This window comes from Mustela nigripes, chromosome 6, assembly GCF_022355385.1.
Source record: "Mustela nigripes isolate SB6536 chromosome 6, MUSNIG.SB6536, whole genome shotgun sequence".
NCBI classification, from domain to species: domain Eukaryota; kingdom Metazoa; phylum Chordata; class Mammalia; order Carnivora; family Mustelidae; genus Mustela; species Mustela nigripes.
In genome coordinates this window covers 26345583-26365538 of record NC_081562.1, presented here as the reverse complement: position 1 = coordinate 26365538, position 19956 = coordinate 26345583, and the positions used below count along the sequence as shown (strand labels likewise).

At 41.1% G+C, this 19956-nt stretch overlaps 1 protein-coding gene across 1 annotated transcript in view; it reads left to right on the top strand.

Annotated features, from left to right (window-relative positions):
* The window catches only part of CRADD (CASP2 and RIPK1 domain containing adaptor with death domain), a 177807-nt gene extending 158083 nt beyond the window's left edge, over positions 1-19724 (top strand). Inside the window, exon 3 of the mRNA XM_059404655.1 lies at positions 19321-19724. Within this exon, the coding sequence (XP_059260638.1) occupies positions 19321-19622 (302 nt within the window). The 3' untranslated portion in view covers positions 19623-19724. The remainder of the gene's footprint in view (positions 1-19320) is intronic.
* Positions 19725-19956: the final 232 nt, after the last annotated feature.

The following is a 19956-nucleotide window of genomic DNA, read 5'->3' as shown; positions in this document are numbered from 1 at the left end:
CAGGCAGAGGCAGAGGGAGAAGCAGGCTCCCTGCTGAGCAAGGAGCCCCATGTGGGACTCGATCCCAGGACGCTGGGATCATGACCTGAGCTGAAGGCAGCTGCTTAACCAACTGAGCCACCCAGGCGTCCCAAATTGGGTTGTTTTCTTATTAAGCTCAGAGAATTCTTTGTGTGTCCTTTCTAAGGTATATGACTTGTAAGTATTTTCTTCCAGTCTGTAGTTTGTCTTTTCATTCTCTTAGTAGTGTCTTCTGAAGAGGAGAACTTTTACATGTTGATGACATCTTGTTCTTCTATGGATCATGCTTTTGGTGTCACTTTTAAGAAATCTTTACTTAAGCTAAAGTTGCACATGTTTTCCACCTAATGTTTCCTTCAGGAAGTTATGTAGTTATGGGTTTTTCATTTGGGACTCCTGAAGTTTATATACGGCATGAAGTGTAGATTGAAGTTTTCTCTTTGTCGTCTAGATAGCCAACTGTTTCCGCATCCTTTGTGGAAAAGACTCTTCTATCTCTGCACGATGTCCTATGTGCCTTTGTCAAAAATTCATACAGGTGTAGATCTCTTTCTCGACTTCAGGCTATTGCATTGATCTAGTTCTCTATTTTTTTCATGAATATCACACTGTTTTCATTTCTTAGGAATGAGTCTTGAAATCAAGAAGTATAATTCTCCAACTTTGTTCTTTTTTGCCATTATTTGGCTCTTCTGGTTCTCCTTATAAGGAGATCCTTCACGTCTCCTTACAAGTTTTAGAAATAACTTGTCCATTCCTATTTAAAAATATTCTGGGATTTGAATTGAGAGTGATTTCGACTGAGAGTTGCTGGGCTTTCATGGGGCTGTGTCCATGGGAGGAAGGTATTCAAACATCATTTTTATATCTGAACAACTGGAATTTTGAGACCAGTACAGCATTTAAAAAATTTTCCACAGCCTCACTTCCAAGTTTATTGAAAACCCACCTGTGCAAAATGGTGTTATTCCATGCCAATGGATACAAAGAAAAATAAAATGTTCTAATTCTGGCCCTTATTTCTTATAAATTCACCCTTTTAAAAAATCTCCTCCCAGAGACAGAGAATAAGATGATTATCTTGGGTAGTTTTTCACCTCTGTGAAAAGATCACAGATAATTGGGAGAATCTGTGCTTTCTTCAGCGAGAAGGGTCCCTTTTGCTCTTCTTTTCCCCGGTGGCTACAGGCTCATTCACCAAGCAGTAGACTGTTGTAGCCTGTGGCTTGGTGCAGGAGTTGCAAACCAGACACATGTAGGGCCTGAGAGATCCTGGACAAAGGAGAGCAGCCCAGCCACTGGGCTTTCAAGTGCATTGCGGGAGAGAGTGGATGTTGGGGACTAACCAGCATGAGGATGACTCTGGTGAGCTGACAGGCAAAGCCACAAATCTGGAATTTTGTGAAAGCTCCCAATTTTCAAATGGAGTCGCTGTAGTTTTTTGAACAGCATAGGCCAAATGAAACATATCTGTGGGCCAGATTAAGTCCACTGGCTACCAGTGTGCAGTATGCGATGGATGGGTTCTTTTATTTGCTTTCAGGGTTGGCTCTTTCATCAGCTCCCCAAAGGATTCATTAACAATTGCTTATAGAGTACTCATAATGTGCCAGGAAGTGCTCAGTACCCAGGAAATCGATCAGTAGTAGGAGGGACCCTTTCGATCTCTGTGCTGGCGGGGCTCCTGCTCCAGTGTGGGGCTTAAGGGGATATAGAGACATTCCCGTGCCACCTCCCGGGCCATTCTCTCCTGAATCTGCCCCTCCCCTGTATTCTGTCACTCTTTTCAGGCCTCCTGGAAGGCCATGGTTGATGGTACTTGGAGGAGTCCCGGAAGGCTTCTCTGAGGAGGTAACAATGTGTTACTTATTGAAGGTAGAGTGGAAATTGGCCAGCTGAATGTACACTAGAACAACGTGCATCAGATTTCTGGTTGCTGCCCGTTTGTGGGACATGAAGTCAATTTAATGATTGAATTCGGAATTAAAATAAAATAGCGTATCATATAGTAAAGGTCAGTATTTTATGCTTTGTGAAACTTCTCTTTCGGTTTTAACACACACATATATGCATGTGCTTCTAATACATGTATTTTTGGTCAAAAGCCAGAAAAGCATAGTCTGGAAACATTTCCATTTTTTGAGAATCACAAGGAGATTAAAAGAGTCTTTATTAAGGATGACCCCATGTTATTTCTGAGATCCTTTCATGAATTGTTAACTTCAGCTGTGACGTGCAGCTCTGAGTAGGCACAGAATACCCACTGGGCTAGGCATTGATGCCAGGTGATGGGGAGAATGAGCAAGTGACTTTCATTCCTCCGATTTTATTTCCTGCCTTGTTTTCCTGGTCAAATAAATGAATTCATCTAGATTGGTAGTGTTCACGCCCCAAGTTCCACAGAGGTGCTCTTGGCACACTGCAGACCCTTTCCGTGAATAGCTAAATTTGCTCCCTGCTGGATCATTAGCCCTGAGCAGTGCCCCTCAGCCTAGTAGGGCTCAATTCATATTTGCTGAATTAGCATAACTGTTTTCAGACTACCATCCCATTTTATGGGAAATTAGGCGTATTTGAATTAATTGATTAAAAGTATTATAGAAGTTTCACTATAGGCACAAAATCTGAAACCATGCAAATCCAAAGGAAATTAAAATTTTGTCAAGAGTTACAAAGTCCCAAAGCAAGGTGGAACTCACTGTGGTACTCGGCTCTTGCTAACTGGCCACACTCCCCGGCTTTGCCCGGCTACTCTGGCCTTATGTGAGGTGTTCAGAATGTGCCCCATACCTGAGATGCAACTCCACCATACATTTTTTAAAAAATTTATTTATGTATTTATTTGAGAGAGAGATAGAACGAGAGAACATGAGAGGGGAGGTCAGAGGGAGAAGCAGACTCCCTGTGGAGCTGGGAGCCCGATGTGGGACCCGATCCCAGGACTCCAGGATCATGACCTGAGCCAAAAGCAGTCACCCAACCAACTGAGCCACCCAGGTGCCCCTGCCATATATCTTTTTAAACCCAAGGTCTTAAAAGACATTTGTTGGGAGATGTTAGTACCGTGCACTGTGTCCTTACTCTGAGTAAGACACAGTTTCTGTCTGACTAAAAATCACGCTTCACCCATGCCAGGTGCTTTCCACAGACCACGTGTGTGCTTGCAGGTTAATAGCTTTCAGGGTCCCTATAGTCTCTGAGGTTCAGGGTCCTGCCTCTCTGTCTGTAGAATGTGCCGTCAGGTCATCAGTGTGGAAGTGGTCTGTCTGACCAATGCTAGTTCTGTGAGACTGTCATCTTCCTTCTCCCTGATTCCAGACGGATGTGTTTGTCTGTCTGTCTGTCTGCGCGTGTGTTGTGCATGTGCTAGGTTCCCACTGCGTTTGTAGGCCATTAAGGCATCTGCACTTTTCCTCCTGAGCTGCATTTAAGACAAGCCGAAAACGTTCTGTGCTGTCATGCTTGATTTTCTAAGCTTGATAGGATGACCCATTTATCCCAACACAAATTAAATCTTGTTAGTATCATTCCATCGATCTATCCGAATTATTTTAATTCTTGATTATGTCAATCACCACGTTCATCGTCCCTCCCAATTGTGGGAAGAAGGCAACTTAAAAAACATGCCTTCTATCCCTCTCCCCCAGTTGCTGGTAAGAGGACTAGAAGTTTCACTTTTGAAATTATTATGGTGTCATAACTTTGAAAGATTTTGCTAGGCAAAATTATTGTCTTCTTTTACTTCTTTGGGCTTATCGCTCCGCTGTTCAGCCTGGTGGAGCTCCGTTGCTTCGTGCGGGTGCCTGGAGTCACCTGTCTGTAAGCACTCATTAGTGATTGTATCCTTCCTCTGGGCAGGTTTAGTACTGATAAGGAGAGCGTATCTATCAGAGTTGTTATTTTATAACTTATATGCAGTCAAAACTTTTTTAAAGTAACTCTCTTTCACTCTTTAATGACCAGGAACCAGTGACAAAGATAATGTCAAAGGACCCTGGGGGTACCTTGTTTCCTTCCGTTTGGGTATCAGTTTAAATATCGATGTTTTGATCTTGAAGACTAAAATAGAGTTACAGATGTTTTTAAACAATTTTGAAACTTCTGAAGAACAGTCATCCGTGGGAAATAATGTCATTAAAGAGTTCATTTTACCTATTTAGAAAAGGGGAATACCCAAAATTTATATTTGTATAATAGAACTTCCATATAAAGAAATCTTTAATGTCATTTGCTTGTTGCCTGTTGAAAAGCAGTGTCGTCATTAGTGTTGAGAATTTGCAATTAGTCACTTATGCACGCTGGGTAATATACAAGGCACTGTGGAATTTTGTCTCTGAACAACTACACTCTGTTTTTAATTTCAAAAGGGTAGTTTTGAAGCACGTTTCAATAAACCAAGTAATTTTTGCCAACCTGCCAATAAGTTTGTGACTTAGAAATACTAGAAACAGGGCTGCATTATGACTTGCCTGGGCTGGAGGCACTCTTGCCTTTGTGGCCCCTTCCTCCATAAAAAAATATTAAAAATGACATTTTAGGACTCTATTGGTATAAAGATGAATATATTAATATTATATACTCAAACATTTTCTTTGACTGAAGTTCATTTTTTTCTTCTCATTTTGAAAGAAAATAAAACATTTTCATGGGCTTCAAAAAGTTATGTGGGCTCTCATCCCTGTCCTCACTGTGCTTAATGGATAAATAGACTCTGATTAGAAGTTATTTTTCTGGGACACCTGGGTGGCTCAGTTAGTTAAGCGGCTGCCTTCAGCTCAGGTCATGATTCCAGGGTCCTGGGATCGAGCCCCGCATCAGGCTCCCTGCTCAGCAGAGAGCCTGCTTCTCTCTCTCCCTCTGCCGGCTGCTCTGCTTACTTGTGCTCTCTATCGCTCTGTCAAATAAATAAAATCTTTTTAAAAAGTTATTTTTCCTTTTTAGTTTATTAATTGTTCTTTTGTGTTTAATGTCCATATATATATATATATATATATATATATATATATATATATATATTTTTTTTTTTTTTAAGTGGGAAAAAACAACTTCTTTTCTGTAGAGCATCTCTTTTAAACTCAATAAGCAGCTGCATATTGGTGGGAGTAACCTGTATCAGCCCTGACATTTCTCAACAACTATTCTGAATTAAGGTATAGAAGACTTCAAGAAAGTGGTGAAACAGAAATGTAGGTCTTTTACATAACTGATTGAAACCGGCTACATGGTCCGAAGCTATCCGCATTTAACCATTTTGTAATTTCAAACAGAATATAATGATCAAGAAATACAACACTTACTGCTCCTTTAGCCCTCTTCCTTTCCTATAGTACTGTAAAGCCATGTTTCTCTGTTTTTACTATCTAGTGGTTTTAAGGTTTAACAGTGGAAGATCAAGCGTTATTTCTCATTCATTCATATTTTAATAATTATTCTGCTATGTTTATAAAAATGATACATGTTCATTATAAAGAATCCAAGGAGTAAAGAAGAGAATAAATAAACAATCAAAAATCCTATCACTTAGGGGCACCTGGGTGGCTCAGTGGGTTAAGCCGCTGCCTTCGGCTCAGGTCATGATCTCAGGATCCTGGGATCGAGTCCCGCATCAGGCTCTCTGCTCGGCAGGGAGTCTGCTTCCCTCTCTCTCTCTGCCTGTCTCTCTGCCTACTTGTGATTTCTCTCTGTCAAATAAATAAATAAAATCTTTTTAAAAAAAAAATCCTACCACTTAGAAATAAGCCTCAACAACATGTGAATGTCCCCATTTGACATCTCTTTAAGCATGTTTGTAAATGGGAAGATGGACGGATGGATGGATGGATGGAAGAAAGAAAGAGAAAAAGAAAAAGAAAAAAAAAGGAAATGCTTTTACAAAAGTAGGATAACATGATACATACTGGTTTTTAAATTTAAAGACCATTACATTTAATTTTATTTGAATTAAAGGAAAAGAAACTAAGTGAAAAGAAATTAAACTTTGAATAAACAATTTTTTTCACAGTAAGAAATGTACTTTTTTTCCTTCTGTGGTTAAGAGATGATGAAGAACTTGATGTTTTGTTTTTGTTTTTTTCTTCTCCCCAGTTAGGTTTCTCAGTAGACGTTAGTGCTGTTCACACAGGTCTCTCCCCATCCTGGGATACAGGAGTATCCCGCATTCCCTTCTAGTTAGGTATGACGTTGTGACTTGCTCTAGCCACAAAACGTGAACGGAAGTGAGCAGAAGGTCACTTAGGGATTGATGTATTTAATTGCCAGATCTATTATTCTTATCCTTTCTTTCCATCTTGATAAACACGGGTTCTCATGTGATTGTGGAGAAGTGTAATATCAGTGCAGCCTAGAATGCAGAACTAGCTCATGGGTGTGCTAAAGAGCCATGTGGACCTGCAGTGGTGGGCTTGTGAGAGAGAAATGAAATCTGTTCTGTTAAGTCACTGAGATTTAGGGCTTCTTTCCTACCATAGATAACAGTTTCTCCTGACTGCTGCCTTCCCATTTGAGAAAGTGTTAATTTCAGAACACCTGAGTGGCTCAGTTGGTTAAGTGTCTGCCTTCAGCTCGGGTCATGATCCCAGGGTCCTGAGATCAAGTCCCACATCGGGTTCCTTGCTCGATGGGGAGCCTGCTTCTTCCTCTGCCTGCCACATCCCTGCTTGTGCTCTCTTTCTCTCTGACAATTGAATAAATAAAATCTTAAAAAAGAAAGAGAGAGTTAATTCCTCTCTGCTATGATAAATGAGATCATTGACACTCTCCCCGTCTTTCTTTCTTCCCTTCTGGATTTTGGTTAGTTACATTGCTATATCACAAATTCAAGATACAATATTTATATTCTATTCTATAATCTAGCTTTAATTTTGATCACTTGTATTATTTTAATATAGTCAAGGTTAATACAGCATTGTATTCTCTTCAGTTACTTTTTTTTGTGGTTTTATTTATTTATATATTAACATTTTATTTATTCATTTGGCAGGGAGAGAGAGAGAGAGAGAGAGAGCACGCAGAAGTAGGCAGAGCGGCAGGCAGAGGCAGACAGAGAAACCTGCTTGTCTGGATCACAGAACCCTGGGATCATGACCTGAGCTGAAGGCAGATGCTTAATGACTGAGCCACTCAGGCATCCCTGTTCAGTTGTTTAAAATTAGTTTTATATTTAAATGAATTCAGTGCCCTGTACTAATCTTTTTACATGTCTTTCCTATTACTGATACCAATAAATAAGTCAAGGGGCTCAGGGCAGACTATCTGACAGGGGAGCATTGTACCCCAGAGAAGAGAAATATTTTATCATTTGTATTGCTTAGAATTTTGGGCACATGTTGATATGAAAAAGCAGAATTTTAGAGGTTTTATTATTGTTTTTAAATTATCTGTAAACAGTGCATCCTTTATTGCCTGCATCTAAAGCAAACATTGCCACCGACCCACTTTTGGTATGTCAGTGCTAGCGTCTTCATTTTATTCACTGCACTTACTAGATGGATTGTCAAGACTTTCGAGGCACCTGGGTGGCTCAGTCTGTTAAGTGTCTGCCTTTGGCTCAAGACATGTTTGCAGGGTCCTGGGATTGAGCCCCAGATCAGGCGCCACTCAGTGGGGATTCTGCTTCTCCCTCTCCCTCAGTGCTCTCCCTCTCTCTCAAATAAATAAATAAAATCTTAAAAAAAAAAAAAAAAGATTATTCTGAGCCTTCTTTTAAAAGTCTTCATGGCAAGTTCTTGAGTTTTTATCACTAATTTCCTACCAATTACCTATATATTTGAAAACCATTTTAGCTAGGAATAGTATTCATAGACTTTACTTTATTTCCCTTAGAATTTTGGAGGAATTGCTTTATTATCTTTTGCATTTAAAGTACTGTTGAAAATTTAATGGACTTTCTCCTCCTTGTAGCAACTTGCTTTTTCTGCTTAAGGAATTATTTTATTAGAACCAGAAACTCAATTATTTAGCCAGAATATGTCTCGCTATTGATTTTACTCTCTTATTAGTTATTCCTGAAACACAGTATTCTCTTTCATTTTAGAGATTCTGTTGCTTATTCATTTTAGGGATATTTTCTTGTTTTAGATCTTTGAATTCTTTGGGCTGGGTTTTCTACTTTAGGGATGCCCATTAACCTTTCAATGGATTATATTTTTCTCTCCTCCACAGTCATCATTTTTCTCCAGTTACTTTAAATTCTGCCTTTTATCTCTGTTTACCTCAAGTCTTTCCTGAATATAGATAAATTGAATCATGTTAATTCTATTCTTTGGTACTTCCAGTTTATGAATTTCATGATGATGCTGTTTTGGTCCTCAATTTATCGTTTTGGTATGACAAGCTGCTTTTAAAATCTCATTTTGTTATTTGATTATCTCATTGTTAAGCTTTTGTTTACTGTATTCATGTTCCTATTATACCCTTATTAAGTTGTTCTATGACAAAATGCTTTCTCTTATTTTGGCATCTGTGGATTTGTCAGGGTTCCCCCCCCCCCCCATATAATGTTTTCCTTTTTAAATCACTTGTTACTCTGATATGTTACTCATTTGCTGTGGAGGCCGAGAAAAATCAAGGCCATCCCTCCTCGGGTTTAGCCTCAGCGGAAGCACAGGCATCGCAGACCCCTGTGCCCAAGGGCTGACCTTTCCCCTACTTTACTTTAGTCCCAGGAAGCCCCACCCTACTTTAGTTCTACAGACCCCCACCCTACTTTAGTATCAGCAAGCCCCACCCTGCTTTGGTTCCAGAAACCCCCTCCTTGCTTTAGTAACAGGAACCCATAAATACCCCTGCCTTAGTTAAGCTCTGGGTCCAAGTCCCTACTCTGCTGTGTTGGGTGTACTTGGGCCCAAGCTTAAGCTTGTCGAATAAACCCTCGTGTGATTGCATTGGTGCTTGGCTCCTTGGTGGTCTCTCGGATGCGAAAACTCGGGCACAACATTGCCATTCCATTTCATTCCATCTTGTACCTGATGGAGCAGCTGGATTCTGCCTTTGGTGCTCTGATACACTGGTGATTTCTCCTTGACCCCCTTCTGACCCCTCGGAGGACTGGCTGTTTCCTGTTCTTTAGCTTAAGGGCACATGTAGGCAGAAGAGTCAGGGCAGGGGACTGAGCTCAGTTGAATTGTTTGTTGTGATATGGAACACCTGTGCCCAGCAGTCTTTACCAAGACCATATGAAATGTCTTGTCACTTCTGCTAGGGATGGTCAGTCCTTATTGTTCACATTTCTGATCTTTCCATACCTCAATGTAGGAGTTACCATCCTCACTCTACTGAAGTTAGAAGAGAAAAAATAACCAATTCATTCCCCTCCAGATTTGGGGATAGGAGAGTGAATCTTTCAGTTGTTTGTTGAATAATCAATACAGCTCAGGGAATCAGGAATTGGAAGGTGGCTCTGCCATCTTTTTTCATTGGCTTATTTTTATTACCTTTTGTTCATTTCCTTAAGTATTGGAGAGAGTGAAGACTGGAACTGGCCTCAGTTTGCCGTATTTACCCAGAAGCCGTCTTGGAATCTTTCTGACTCTTCAAATTAAACGTGGATGTGGCCCAGTTCAGTATAGAAAGCGAGTAGCTGCCTATGCTTCACCTTGACAGTATTTTATTATTATGGAGTCATGCCCCCTTTTTATTTTCTATTCAGTCCCAGATTATGCACTATAATTTCTTTGGTTTTTGAGTGCTAAGTAACTTAAAAGTGGGAGCATTTGGTAACACTCTAGCCATAGAATAGACAGCAGAGCTAAGTGAATTTATTATAATTGTAATGGATCATTGCTTTTAATTTGTTTATTTGTCTAACAACATTCATTTATGTAGTGAGTGCTGACTATGTGCTAGGTACCATTTTAGGTGCCTGGGATACCTCATTAAACAAAAACCAACATGGTTCTCCTGCCTGTGAGAAGCTTCCATTCTAGCAGAGACAGGATGAGTGTGTGGGGTAAGGACAGATAGCAACAACAGACAACAGTGCGTTGGTGAGCTACAGATCAGAAAGTACTATGTAGATATGGGGGATCACAGAGTGGAATGGGTGCTGTGATTAAGAACAGGCTGGTCAGTCCGCGGGGGAGGGAGTCAGCGGAAGAACATTCCAGAGAGAGGGACCAGCTGTGCAAGGTCCTACGGTTCCAGGTTGGTGGGTGGTTTCAAGGAGCACAGTGAATGGCAGGTTGATGGAGTTGAGTCAGGTCTGTGCAAGTACGTGAGAAAAATCAGTGGCCAAGAAAGTTGTAACATAAACTTTTAAAGTTTTTGTACTATTTTGAAAAAGTTGATTCTACCAGTATTCACTGGGTGTTTTGTTTGTTTGTTTGCTATGGGAGGATAAATTTCTATCTGTGATCTTTAAAAAGCTGAAGCAAATTAGCAAAAACCATAATTAAAACCACAGAAGTCTTTGTTTTGTCTAGAAGACATATAGGAAAAGTAATGCAACAATAAATGAATAGTTGTTCCCTAATGAGAAATAAAAAAGAAAAACAAGATCTGTAGAAAATAAAATTGCTTTTTAAAAAGGTAGTATAATTTGTTGTATCTAAATGAGGCTTTGGCAGTCATCTGGTTTTACTTTTTACAAATGAGAATACAATCCGAGAGAGGCTAAATGTCTTACCCCAAGTTATATGGCTAGTTGATGGCAAATTCAAATAGGGATAGGGCTCATGCCTGCTGATTAATTCTTCGCCCGGAGCTGTGGTCACCCTGCCTCTGGCCTTTTATTTCAGGGAGAACTCCATTATTGCTAATAGTTTTGTTGTTGACCTTCCATGGACTTGATAGTCAAATCAAGTTTTCCATGACAATAAGTATGATTTACTTGTATTTTGCAACAGGGCCTTGTTATTTGAAGTGGGCGGTCAGTCTCTTCATCATCCTGGAATCAGTTTTTGAAAGACCAGTTTATTTCTTCACCTTTCTGTGAGGACCACATTGTTCTCTGTGATGATCTATCAGAACAAGTGGTTTTCGTTTTCTTTCCAAGGTGCTTTTCTTTCATTTCCCGGCAGCCAGTCCCTCCGCCAAAGGGATTTCTGGGCTGAGCCACTGCACTGGGGAACCAGGGTTCACGTGGGCCCTGGGAGGCGGCCAGTCAGGTTGGCTTTCTCAAGCTGGTAGTATCCCCAACCTCTCCATTTGCTACCCTCCCACAATAAACTGTTCTTTCTGTCTCAAATACATTCTTTCATTTGTGTGTGTTTTCACTAATGGTGTTGTTTTGAAATACATATTTTAGAATTTGCATTGGTATAGGTCTCCTTTTTCTTACATTTCTGCTTTATCCTGACTGTCCAGACGCTTAACGGACTGTGCCACCCAGGCGTCCGTCTAAGGGATTATCTATTGATCCTGGCCTTTTCTTACATATTAGATCAAATGATGTGAAAATAGTGATGGTTTTATCTCTTCCCCTCAAATGCTTATACCTAACTTCTTTTTTTCTTTATACCTCTGGTTAGGACCTTCACTATTATATACAACAGTAGTGGTGACACCGGGCATTCTTGTTTTGTTTCTGCCCTGATGGGGAAACTGTTTAAAAGATATCTATTAAATCAAATGCTTATTGAAGACTTTCATAATCTTCACCAAGTTAAATAGGTTCCCCATATTCCTAATTTTTAAAGAAATCTTCTTAAGAAATCATAAATATGTGTCAAATTTTATCAAATACTTTTTTGTATCTATTAAGATAATAGTGATTTATCTCTTTGGATTACTGAGGTATTGAATTAATTGTTCTAGTGATATTAAAATTATTATAATCCTGGGATAAGTTTTATTTGTTTCTAATATATTATTTTAAATAGATGTTTTTTACTCAATAAATACTTAGGATTTTTACATATGAAATAATCATTGAAAAGAATTTGTAGGGCGCCTGGGTGGCTCAGTTGGTTGGACGACTGCCTTCAGCTCAGGTCATGATCCTGGAGTCCCGGGATCGAGTCCCGCATCGGGCTTCCAGCTCCATGGAGAGTCTGATTCTCTCTCTTACCTTCTCCTCGCTCACGCTCTCTCTCACTGTCTCTCTCTCAAATAAATAGATAAAATCTAAAAAATTTAAAAAAAAGAAAAGAATTTGTAACTTTTCTTATATTCTTCTTATCCTGTTTCAAACAAAAAGTAAAGCAGCCTAATAAAATAGGCTATAGAACTTCTGTTATTTTTCAATTTCCTAGAACAACTTACAGAAGATAGGAAATTCAATGTTTCATGAACATTTGATATAACTCACCTGTAAAACTGTCTGGGTCTAGGGCCCTTGAGCAGGGGAAGGCTTTGATTGCCATTTCAATGTATTTAATACTTAGGTCTATTCAAGTTTTCTATTTTTTCCTGCACCAGTTTTGGCATTATATATATCCCAGTATTAGTTCATTTAGATTTTAAAAATGTATCAGTATACTTGTGAGTGTTTATAAATTATTGCTTAGCAAATTTTTACTCCTACTGCCCTGTGAGAACATTTAATACACTGTCCTGGTGGTCTTAGACTTGGCCACATGCCTTGCTTTGGTCAATGGAACATCAGTGAACTCAGCTTGCAGAGGCCTTACATGTCCTTGAGGCAGGAGTTAGCCTTTTGCTCCTAAAAAGTGGCTGCACTAGAAAAGGGCAGTCTCTTAGTTCAACTTTTTTTCGGTCCAGCAAATCTAAAGCATGTGATACTCCCACCAGTGACAGTGGTTCACTGCAGCAGTGAGTTGAGAAGGGTAATATATTACCAAATTCTGCATAGGAATGTATATAGTTTTTAAAAGTGCAACCCCATATCCAACTGAGTCACTGTTACAAGGAACTCATATGTACTTTATATCTCCGGCTATATCACAAAGTAACTGAAGTTTAAAAAGGAATTTTATGGGGGCACCTGGGTGGCTCAGTCTGTTTAGCATCTGTCTTTGGCTCAGGTCATGATCCCCAGCGTCCTGGGATGGAGCCCAATGTTTGGCTCCCTGCTTGGGGAGAGCCTGCTTCTCTCTCTCTCCCTCTACCCCTCTCCCCTACTTGTGCTCTCTCACACATGCTCTCTCTCTCTCAAATAAATACATAATTTTTTTTTTAAGGAATTTTATAGTTAAAATCCTTTCTGTTATTGTAGATTCCTGAGCAGAGATTTATCTGAGTCTCCTAGCAGCTGTTTATGGGTCTGCTGCACCTTTGCTTTACTCCATAATCTTCAGTCTCTGAACTGTGCTTTCGAATCCTGTACAGTTCCTCTTTTTTAGGTCACCATTAAGGTGGCCTCATATTATAGAAGAATATAGATCAGAAACGGGAAGTTGACCAGACAGGAAGATGGGCTTGCAGACTTTTCCTTCACTTGGAGATTGCACACTCAGCCAGGATAGACCAAGGGGTGCTGTCCATGCAAAGATTTGTTGGAAGAAATGACTTCTTTCTCTGGAACAAATAAAAAAGTCAGAAGCACATACCTGTGGAGATGATGAATTAGAAACTTGACTTGGAAGAACTTTTTTAACAATATGATGAGTTTTTTTTCCCTTCCTTCCCCTATGTTCCTCTGTTTTGTTCTTAAATTCCACATATGAGTGAAATCATATGATACTGTCTTTCTCTTAACTGTGGGAAACAAGCTGAGTTCTGCTGGAGGGGAGATTGGGGGCGAGGGGTAACTGGGTGACAGGTGTTAAGGAGGGCATGTGATGTGATGACCACTGGGTGTTATATGCAACTGATCAATCACTGAACTCTACCTCTGAAACTAATAATATACTATATGTTAATTAACAGAATTTGATTAAAATTAAGTTTAAAAAAAGAGTATAATATAGTACTATACATTGAGTTCCATATTGTGCTCAGCAAGGGGCTAAATCTTGGAGGAGGGCAAGAAGTAGAAGACGTGATCTCTACCCATGAGAGCTCAGGAGACAGAAGAGTCTTAAAAGAAACAAAAAAGTTAAGTATGAAACTTTTAGACTGGACTCTAAATGCAATAAGAATGGGAAAGGAGATTTTTGGTGGTTAATTAGGTATGAATGAGGGAGGAGGAGATAGTTGGAGATGTAATGACCACAGGGAGGGGAGGGAGGAGGGATGGGCGTTCATAGGGAGATGGGGAATAGGGTATTTATCCCTTCAAGTGGATGGCTTCGTTGTGGTAGAGGGGTTTGGTAGAGAATGTTGTTTTGTTTGAAACATAGGAGTTTTCACTTCACTGAGAATGGGATTACAGAGTTGCATGCAGGATTTAGAATCTGTATGAGAGAGAACATTCTGGCAGGATAGAAGGAGCTAATTCCCCATCTAGAATATTTAAAACCAGTTAACACTTCTGTCACAGTATCTGGTGGTTCGTAACCAGGCACAGTGCTGCCTCAGCCCCAGGTATGTGGACTTATGTGCTCAGGCTGGAGTTACTAGCGCGTCGGAGGTGCAGGCCATGAACAGGTGCATGGACAGCCCTGCTTAATGGATGGCCCACTTCAAAGGCTTGTGATGCTTTTGGTGAGAAACACCAGACTTCCCACACACCAGTCATTTGGCTTCTGCTGGTACAATTTTTGCTCTCTCTTTGTACCACCTGTACTGCTAACTCCTTGCTTGTATTTAAATTTACTTTTTATTTAAAAATCTACTTCTCTTTTTTGTTACTTTTGTGTCATTCTGGATCTGCTCTTTAACTTTTATTATCTTAATTCTTGTAGTCATGAGTTTGAAATGTTATTTATACTTTTCTAATTGTATTAAAATAGATACTATTTTAACAGTAGGACTGTTGGGGCGCCTGGGTGGCTCAGTGGGTTAAAGCCTCTGCTTTCGGCTCAGGTCATGGTCTCAGGGTCCTGGGATCGAGCCCCGCATCGGACTCTCTGCTCAGCAGGGAGCCTGCTTCCTCCTCTCTCTCTCTGCCTGCCTCTCTGCCTACTTGTGATCTCTGTCTGTCAAATAAATAAATAAAATCTTAAAAAAAAAAAAACAACAGTAGGACTGTTTATTTATTAGATTACTATTTGTTTAATAGATGACTATTCTAATACAGAATGCTCACCTGTGGACCTCTGGATATCCTCTTGTACACTGCTCGTGGTATGCACATCAAGCTCTGTGAACAGTGGCCAGATGGTCACAGTGGATTAATTTATAGCTTGACCTGATTTTATATAGTATATTCTTGGGTGTTGACACTAAAGCCTTGGGACTCTCATTTTTTAAATTTATTTTTTTAAATTTTTTAAAATTTTTATTTATTTATTTGATAGAAATCACAAGGAGGCAGAGAGAGGGAGAAGCAGGCTCCCTGCTGAGCAGAGAGCCTGATGCAGGGCTCAATCCCAGGACGCTGAGATTATGACCTGAGCCGAAGGCAGAGGCTTAAACCTCTGAGCCATCCAGGCTCCCCCCTTGGGACTCTCATTTTTTCAACTTTGCATTCAGCAGAATTCACACGTTGGAAGGGCCTCGTGAGGATACTACTCCTGCTCGAGATCAGATAGCACAAACAGCTGTTATGGTCTCCTCATGTCTGGAAGGTCTCCTTGGAAGGGTTTGACGTGCTCTTGGATGAGTAGTGCTTCTGTGCCTAGTTATTTTAGCTCCGGCCTGTGTCCACAAACTGCTGGCCATCTCTGAGTTCCAAGGCAGTATTCCCAAGGGATATGTGATCCTGAACATGCAGAGGAATGAGAGCAAATACTGCCCTCATTCCCAATAATTGACCCAAAGCCTATGTTGCATTTATAGTTGGCCAGGAGTCAGAAAGGTGACGGTGTAGCAGAACCACAGAGGCTCCCTCCCCATCACCTGATGAACTGATCCAAAACATTCGCCAGCATCAACCAACCAAACAAACAAAAAATCCAATCACAACTTTGATGCCATGTACTTTGAAAAATGGCAGGCCCTTTCCAAAGGAAGGAAACACCCCACCCTGAACCTTCAGAAGCAGTCCTGGGAAAAGAAGGGAGAGAAGGGGACAAAGTCCTCAGGACCCCTACTAAATTATGAAAGAAGCTGGTGGAGGAGGTGAGTAGATGATCTTGGTTGATGTCAGGAGACATTGTGAGCAGAGGCTGGAAGGCAACCCAGGGCAGGCCATCTCTGTGCTGAGCTACGGGAAAGAGACCGCAGGAGTGCGTGCACCCTGGCTAGGCAGAACAGGCTGCAGCATGAGACATTTCCTTGGCATCCAAAAGAGAGAGCAGCACACTGGACCCCCAACCAGGGCAGGCCTAGTGTGTCCTGACTTTCCTCTGTGGCAGAACGTAAAAAGCATCAGCCAAGCACAAATTGTAGCTCAGAGGGAGAGAGTGTTAGGGGTACGTTGGCTTACTGTAAAAGAGCAAACAGAAGCTCAGGATAGAGACGCTCGTGTTAAATGTGAGCAAGATGAAGGTGAGTGTCACGACAGCTACGTGAGAATGCTACGCAGAATAAAGAAGGGAGTGGGGATTGCGGAAACAGACATACAACCCGTTGGGCCCGAGCAGAAACCCAGTGCAAGGAAACAGCCTCACAAGTATTTCGTGCTGTCAGAGAGCTCAGGATCAATTCAGTGGAAATAAAAACTCAATGTAGTTATGAGAAGACAACAATGAGATTTTTAAAATTTTTCATTTTTAATTGTGATAAAATATAACATGAAACTGGCCATCTTTTCCACTTGGGGGAGTACAGTTCAGTAGTGTTAAGTACATTCACATTATGCAGCCAACCTCCAGAACTCCTCTCACGTTGCAGAACTGACTGCCCATGAAACAATTCCCCATTCCCCCCACGCTCTCCCCTGGTCACCACCGTTCTTTCCATCTCAGTGAATTTCACTAGCACAGGTACTTCCTAGAAATGGGTTCATAGAGGACTTGTTCTTTGGTGACTGGCTTATTTCACTTGGCATAATGACTTCAAGTCTTACCCATGTTGTAGCTTATAAGTCTTCCCTTATAAGACTGAATAATATTCTAATGTATGATCGACCACGTTTTGTTTCTCCTTCCATTCCTTGATACACACTCGGTTGCTTATACTTTTTGGCTACTGGGAATAATGCTGCTAAGAAGATGGGTGTATAAATAACTCTTTGACTCACTGCTTTCAGTCCTTTTGGGTGTATAACCCAGGAGTAGAACTGCTAGATTGTATGATATCCCATGTCTTATTGTTTAAGGAACCATCACACTCTTTTCCGTAGCAGCTGTGCCATTTTATATCCTCACCAATACATGTTATTTTGGTGGGGCTTTTTTGTTTTGTTTTGTTTTTGTTGTTGTTTTGTTTTTGACAATAGCCATTCTAGTGGAAATGAGGTTGAATGGGATTTTTAAAGTACACGTTGATGAGTGGGCTATCACCTGGGTAGCCCACGCAGTTAAGTGTCCAACTCTTAATTTCAGCTCAGGTCATGATGTCAGGGTTGTAAGATTGAGGTCTGTGTTGGACTCTGCCCGGGGCATGGAGCCTGCTTGGGATTGTCTCTCCCTTTCTCTGTCCCCTCACCCCTGCTTGTGTGCATAGATTCTCTCTCTTGCTCTCTAAAACAAAAAAAGAGAGAAAGAGAAATTATATAGGCAAGAAATGAGGAAAGGAAGAAGAAACACCAGGTGTTAATTATACAGCATTAATGTAAAAATATGTAGTTTAGCTCTTAAATTTTCATATATTTTTTTCTCAGCGTTAAATCTTGTGTGTGTGTGTATGTGTTGCTGTTGTTGGTTAAATAGTTAACTATAAGTCAAAAAGCCATTTAGTTTTCACTTCTGTTTCTTTTTTTTTTCTGTTAAATTCAAGCAAAATTAAATGACCCTTATCAGAAAAAAACCAATAATATAGTATATATGCTTGAAGAGTTATCCAGAGTAATGTTCACCAACTCTAAGTGGTGGGTTATTGGAGGACTTGCTTTCTCCTTTGTACTCTTTTATGTGGCTTGAATTTTTTTTAATGAGCCCACATGTTTATGAAAGTGCCCATAGTTTTATAAAAGCCATAAAATTGTTACCATTAATATAAAATATTGGTCCGTAGTATCATCATTATTCTAGTTGGGTCTTAATCATTTAAAAAAATTACGGTCTTGTCTGGACAAACACCAGAAAGAGCCCTTGACAGTACTTTTGCAACTCGTGCCTCAGATATTGGCAACTGCCTTGGGGCGAAAGGCATGTGCAGTGGAAAACATTAGCTATTCTAATAGGATGCTTTTTGACTTCTTATTGAATTCATAAATCTAAACAATGAGCTGGTGAGTGTGAAGTGGGATTGACTCGGATTCCCGTGATGCTGGTGACAGAAAGCGTGGTACAAGTGTAGTGCGGTTTGTTGTGCACATGGCTGAATGAGGAATATGAAAACCGCACTTCTAGTTTGGCCCTAACCAATATGCAACACCAGAATTTTGGACGTTTGGAGTGCCTCTCACTCTCTGCACTTCCTTACACTGAGCTTCTTTCTTTTCTTGAATTTGCCATGGTCTCCTGCCTCTGGGCCTTTGCACAGGCAATTTCCTCTCCTCAGGGCACACTTCCTGTATTGGGTTCTTTCTCCAGTTCAGGGCTTAGTTTTAGCCTCCTTCCTCTAGAAGGCCTTCTGCATTGTAACTGAAGGTACTTCTTCCTTGATATGCCTGGCAGTCTATAGTCACTCACTTGGTGTCAGAGTTCCACAAAAGCCTGGCCTGGGGGCGACTGGATCTAGGAAGGGCAAGGTCAGGTTCTCTCATTGCTCTTCCATAGCACAAGTTTTGTTTTCTTCCTCTGGTCTCCACCAGGGTGGTAACTCTTCCAGCTACCTTGTGGTCTCTGGGTTTTCTTTTTTTCTCAGCAGGCCTCTTTGGTTCTGCTTCTGTTGGAAACTGCAACTTTTCTTGGTAATGTTCAAGTTTATCAGGAGAGAGTAGCTGTTCTGTTTAGCCCGTTTCCCTCCAGCACTAGCCATTCCTGCAGGAGAGGGCATCACCCCTGCACCCACAGGCCTGTGCCAGAGGGAACTGGGGCCCAGGCTGGCATTCTTAATTCCCTCTGAACCCCCTGCTTGGCCTCTCTGGTAAAAGAGATGGAGGGAAGAAAGCCTGTTATAGTTATTTTATTTTTATTTGTCTAGTTATTTTTATTTTCCTGTTTTAACCTTTTCTGTAATAAACATTTTCATAGACGCTAAATGGTATTTTGTAAGCTCCTCTATGTGTCCTTTGACTGAGCAGCCCTCAAGAAAACTAGAGGAAGCTGGCCCTGCCTGATGAAGCGTAATGCTGTTCTAGTCACTTTTTTCATCTCTGCCCCCATCTGACGTGTTCGTTTGCTCTTTCCCCCATGTCTCTCCTTTCTCCAGATGACCGGATGACTGGCATCCCGCCACACATCCTCAACAGCTCGCCGTCAGACCAACAGATCAACCAGCTGGCCCAGCGGCTGGGCCCCGAGTGGGAGCCTGTGGTGCTGTCTCTGGGTCTGTCCCAGTCAGATATCTACCGCTGTAAGGCCAACCACCCCCACAACGTGCAGTCACAGATGGTGGAGGCCTTCATTCGCTGGCGCCAGCGCAATGGGAAGCAGGCTACCTTCCGGAGCCTGCACAGAGGCCTCCAGGCCGTGGAGGTGGACCCCTCAGTGCTCCAGCACATGTTGGAATGATGGGGTCTCCCGACCCCATCCCATGGGAGAGTGTGTCCCCAAGTTGCATGGGCGGAATCCTGACTTTCTCCCAGGGCAGGTAGTTTCTGGGCTTTCCGGAGGTGGGGGTAGGAGTGGGAAGGGGGGGGCGGGGGGCGTCTTTTCTTTTTAATGATCTGTAAATGAAAGGAGAAAATGAGATTTCCAGTTGGCGTTACTTGAAAGGCCAGATTACTCAGTAGCTCTACCACATCAACTTGACAATTCATTGTTCTTAATGTCTTGGAGATTGCGTTGTTTTAATTGTGCAGGTTTTAATTGTGTGAGTGCCTATTAATAAACTGGTAAATCATAA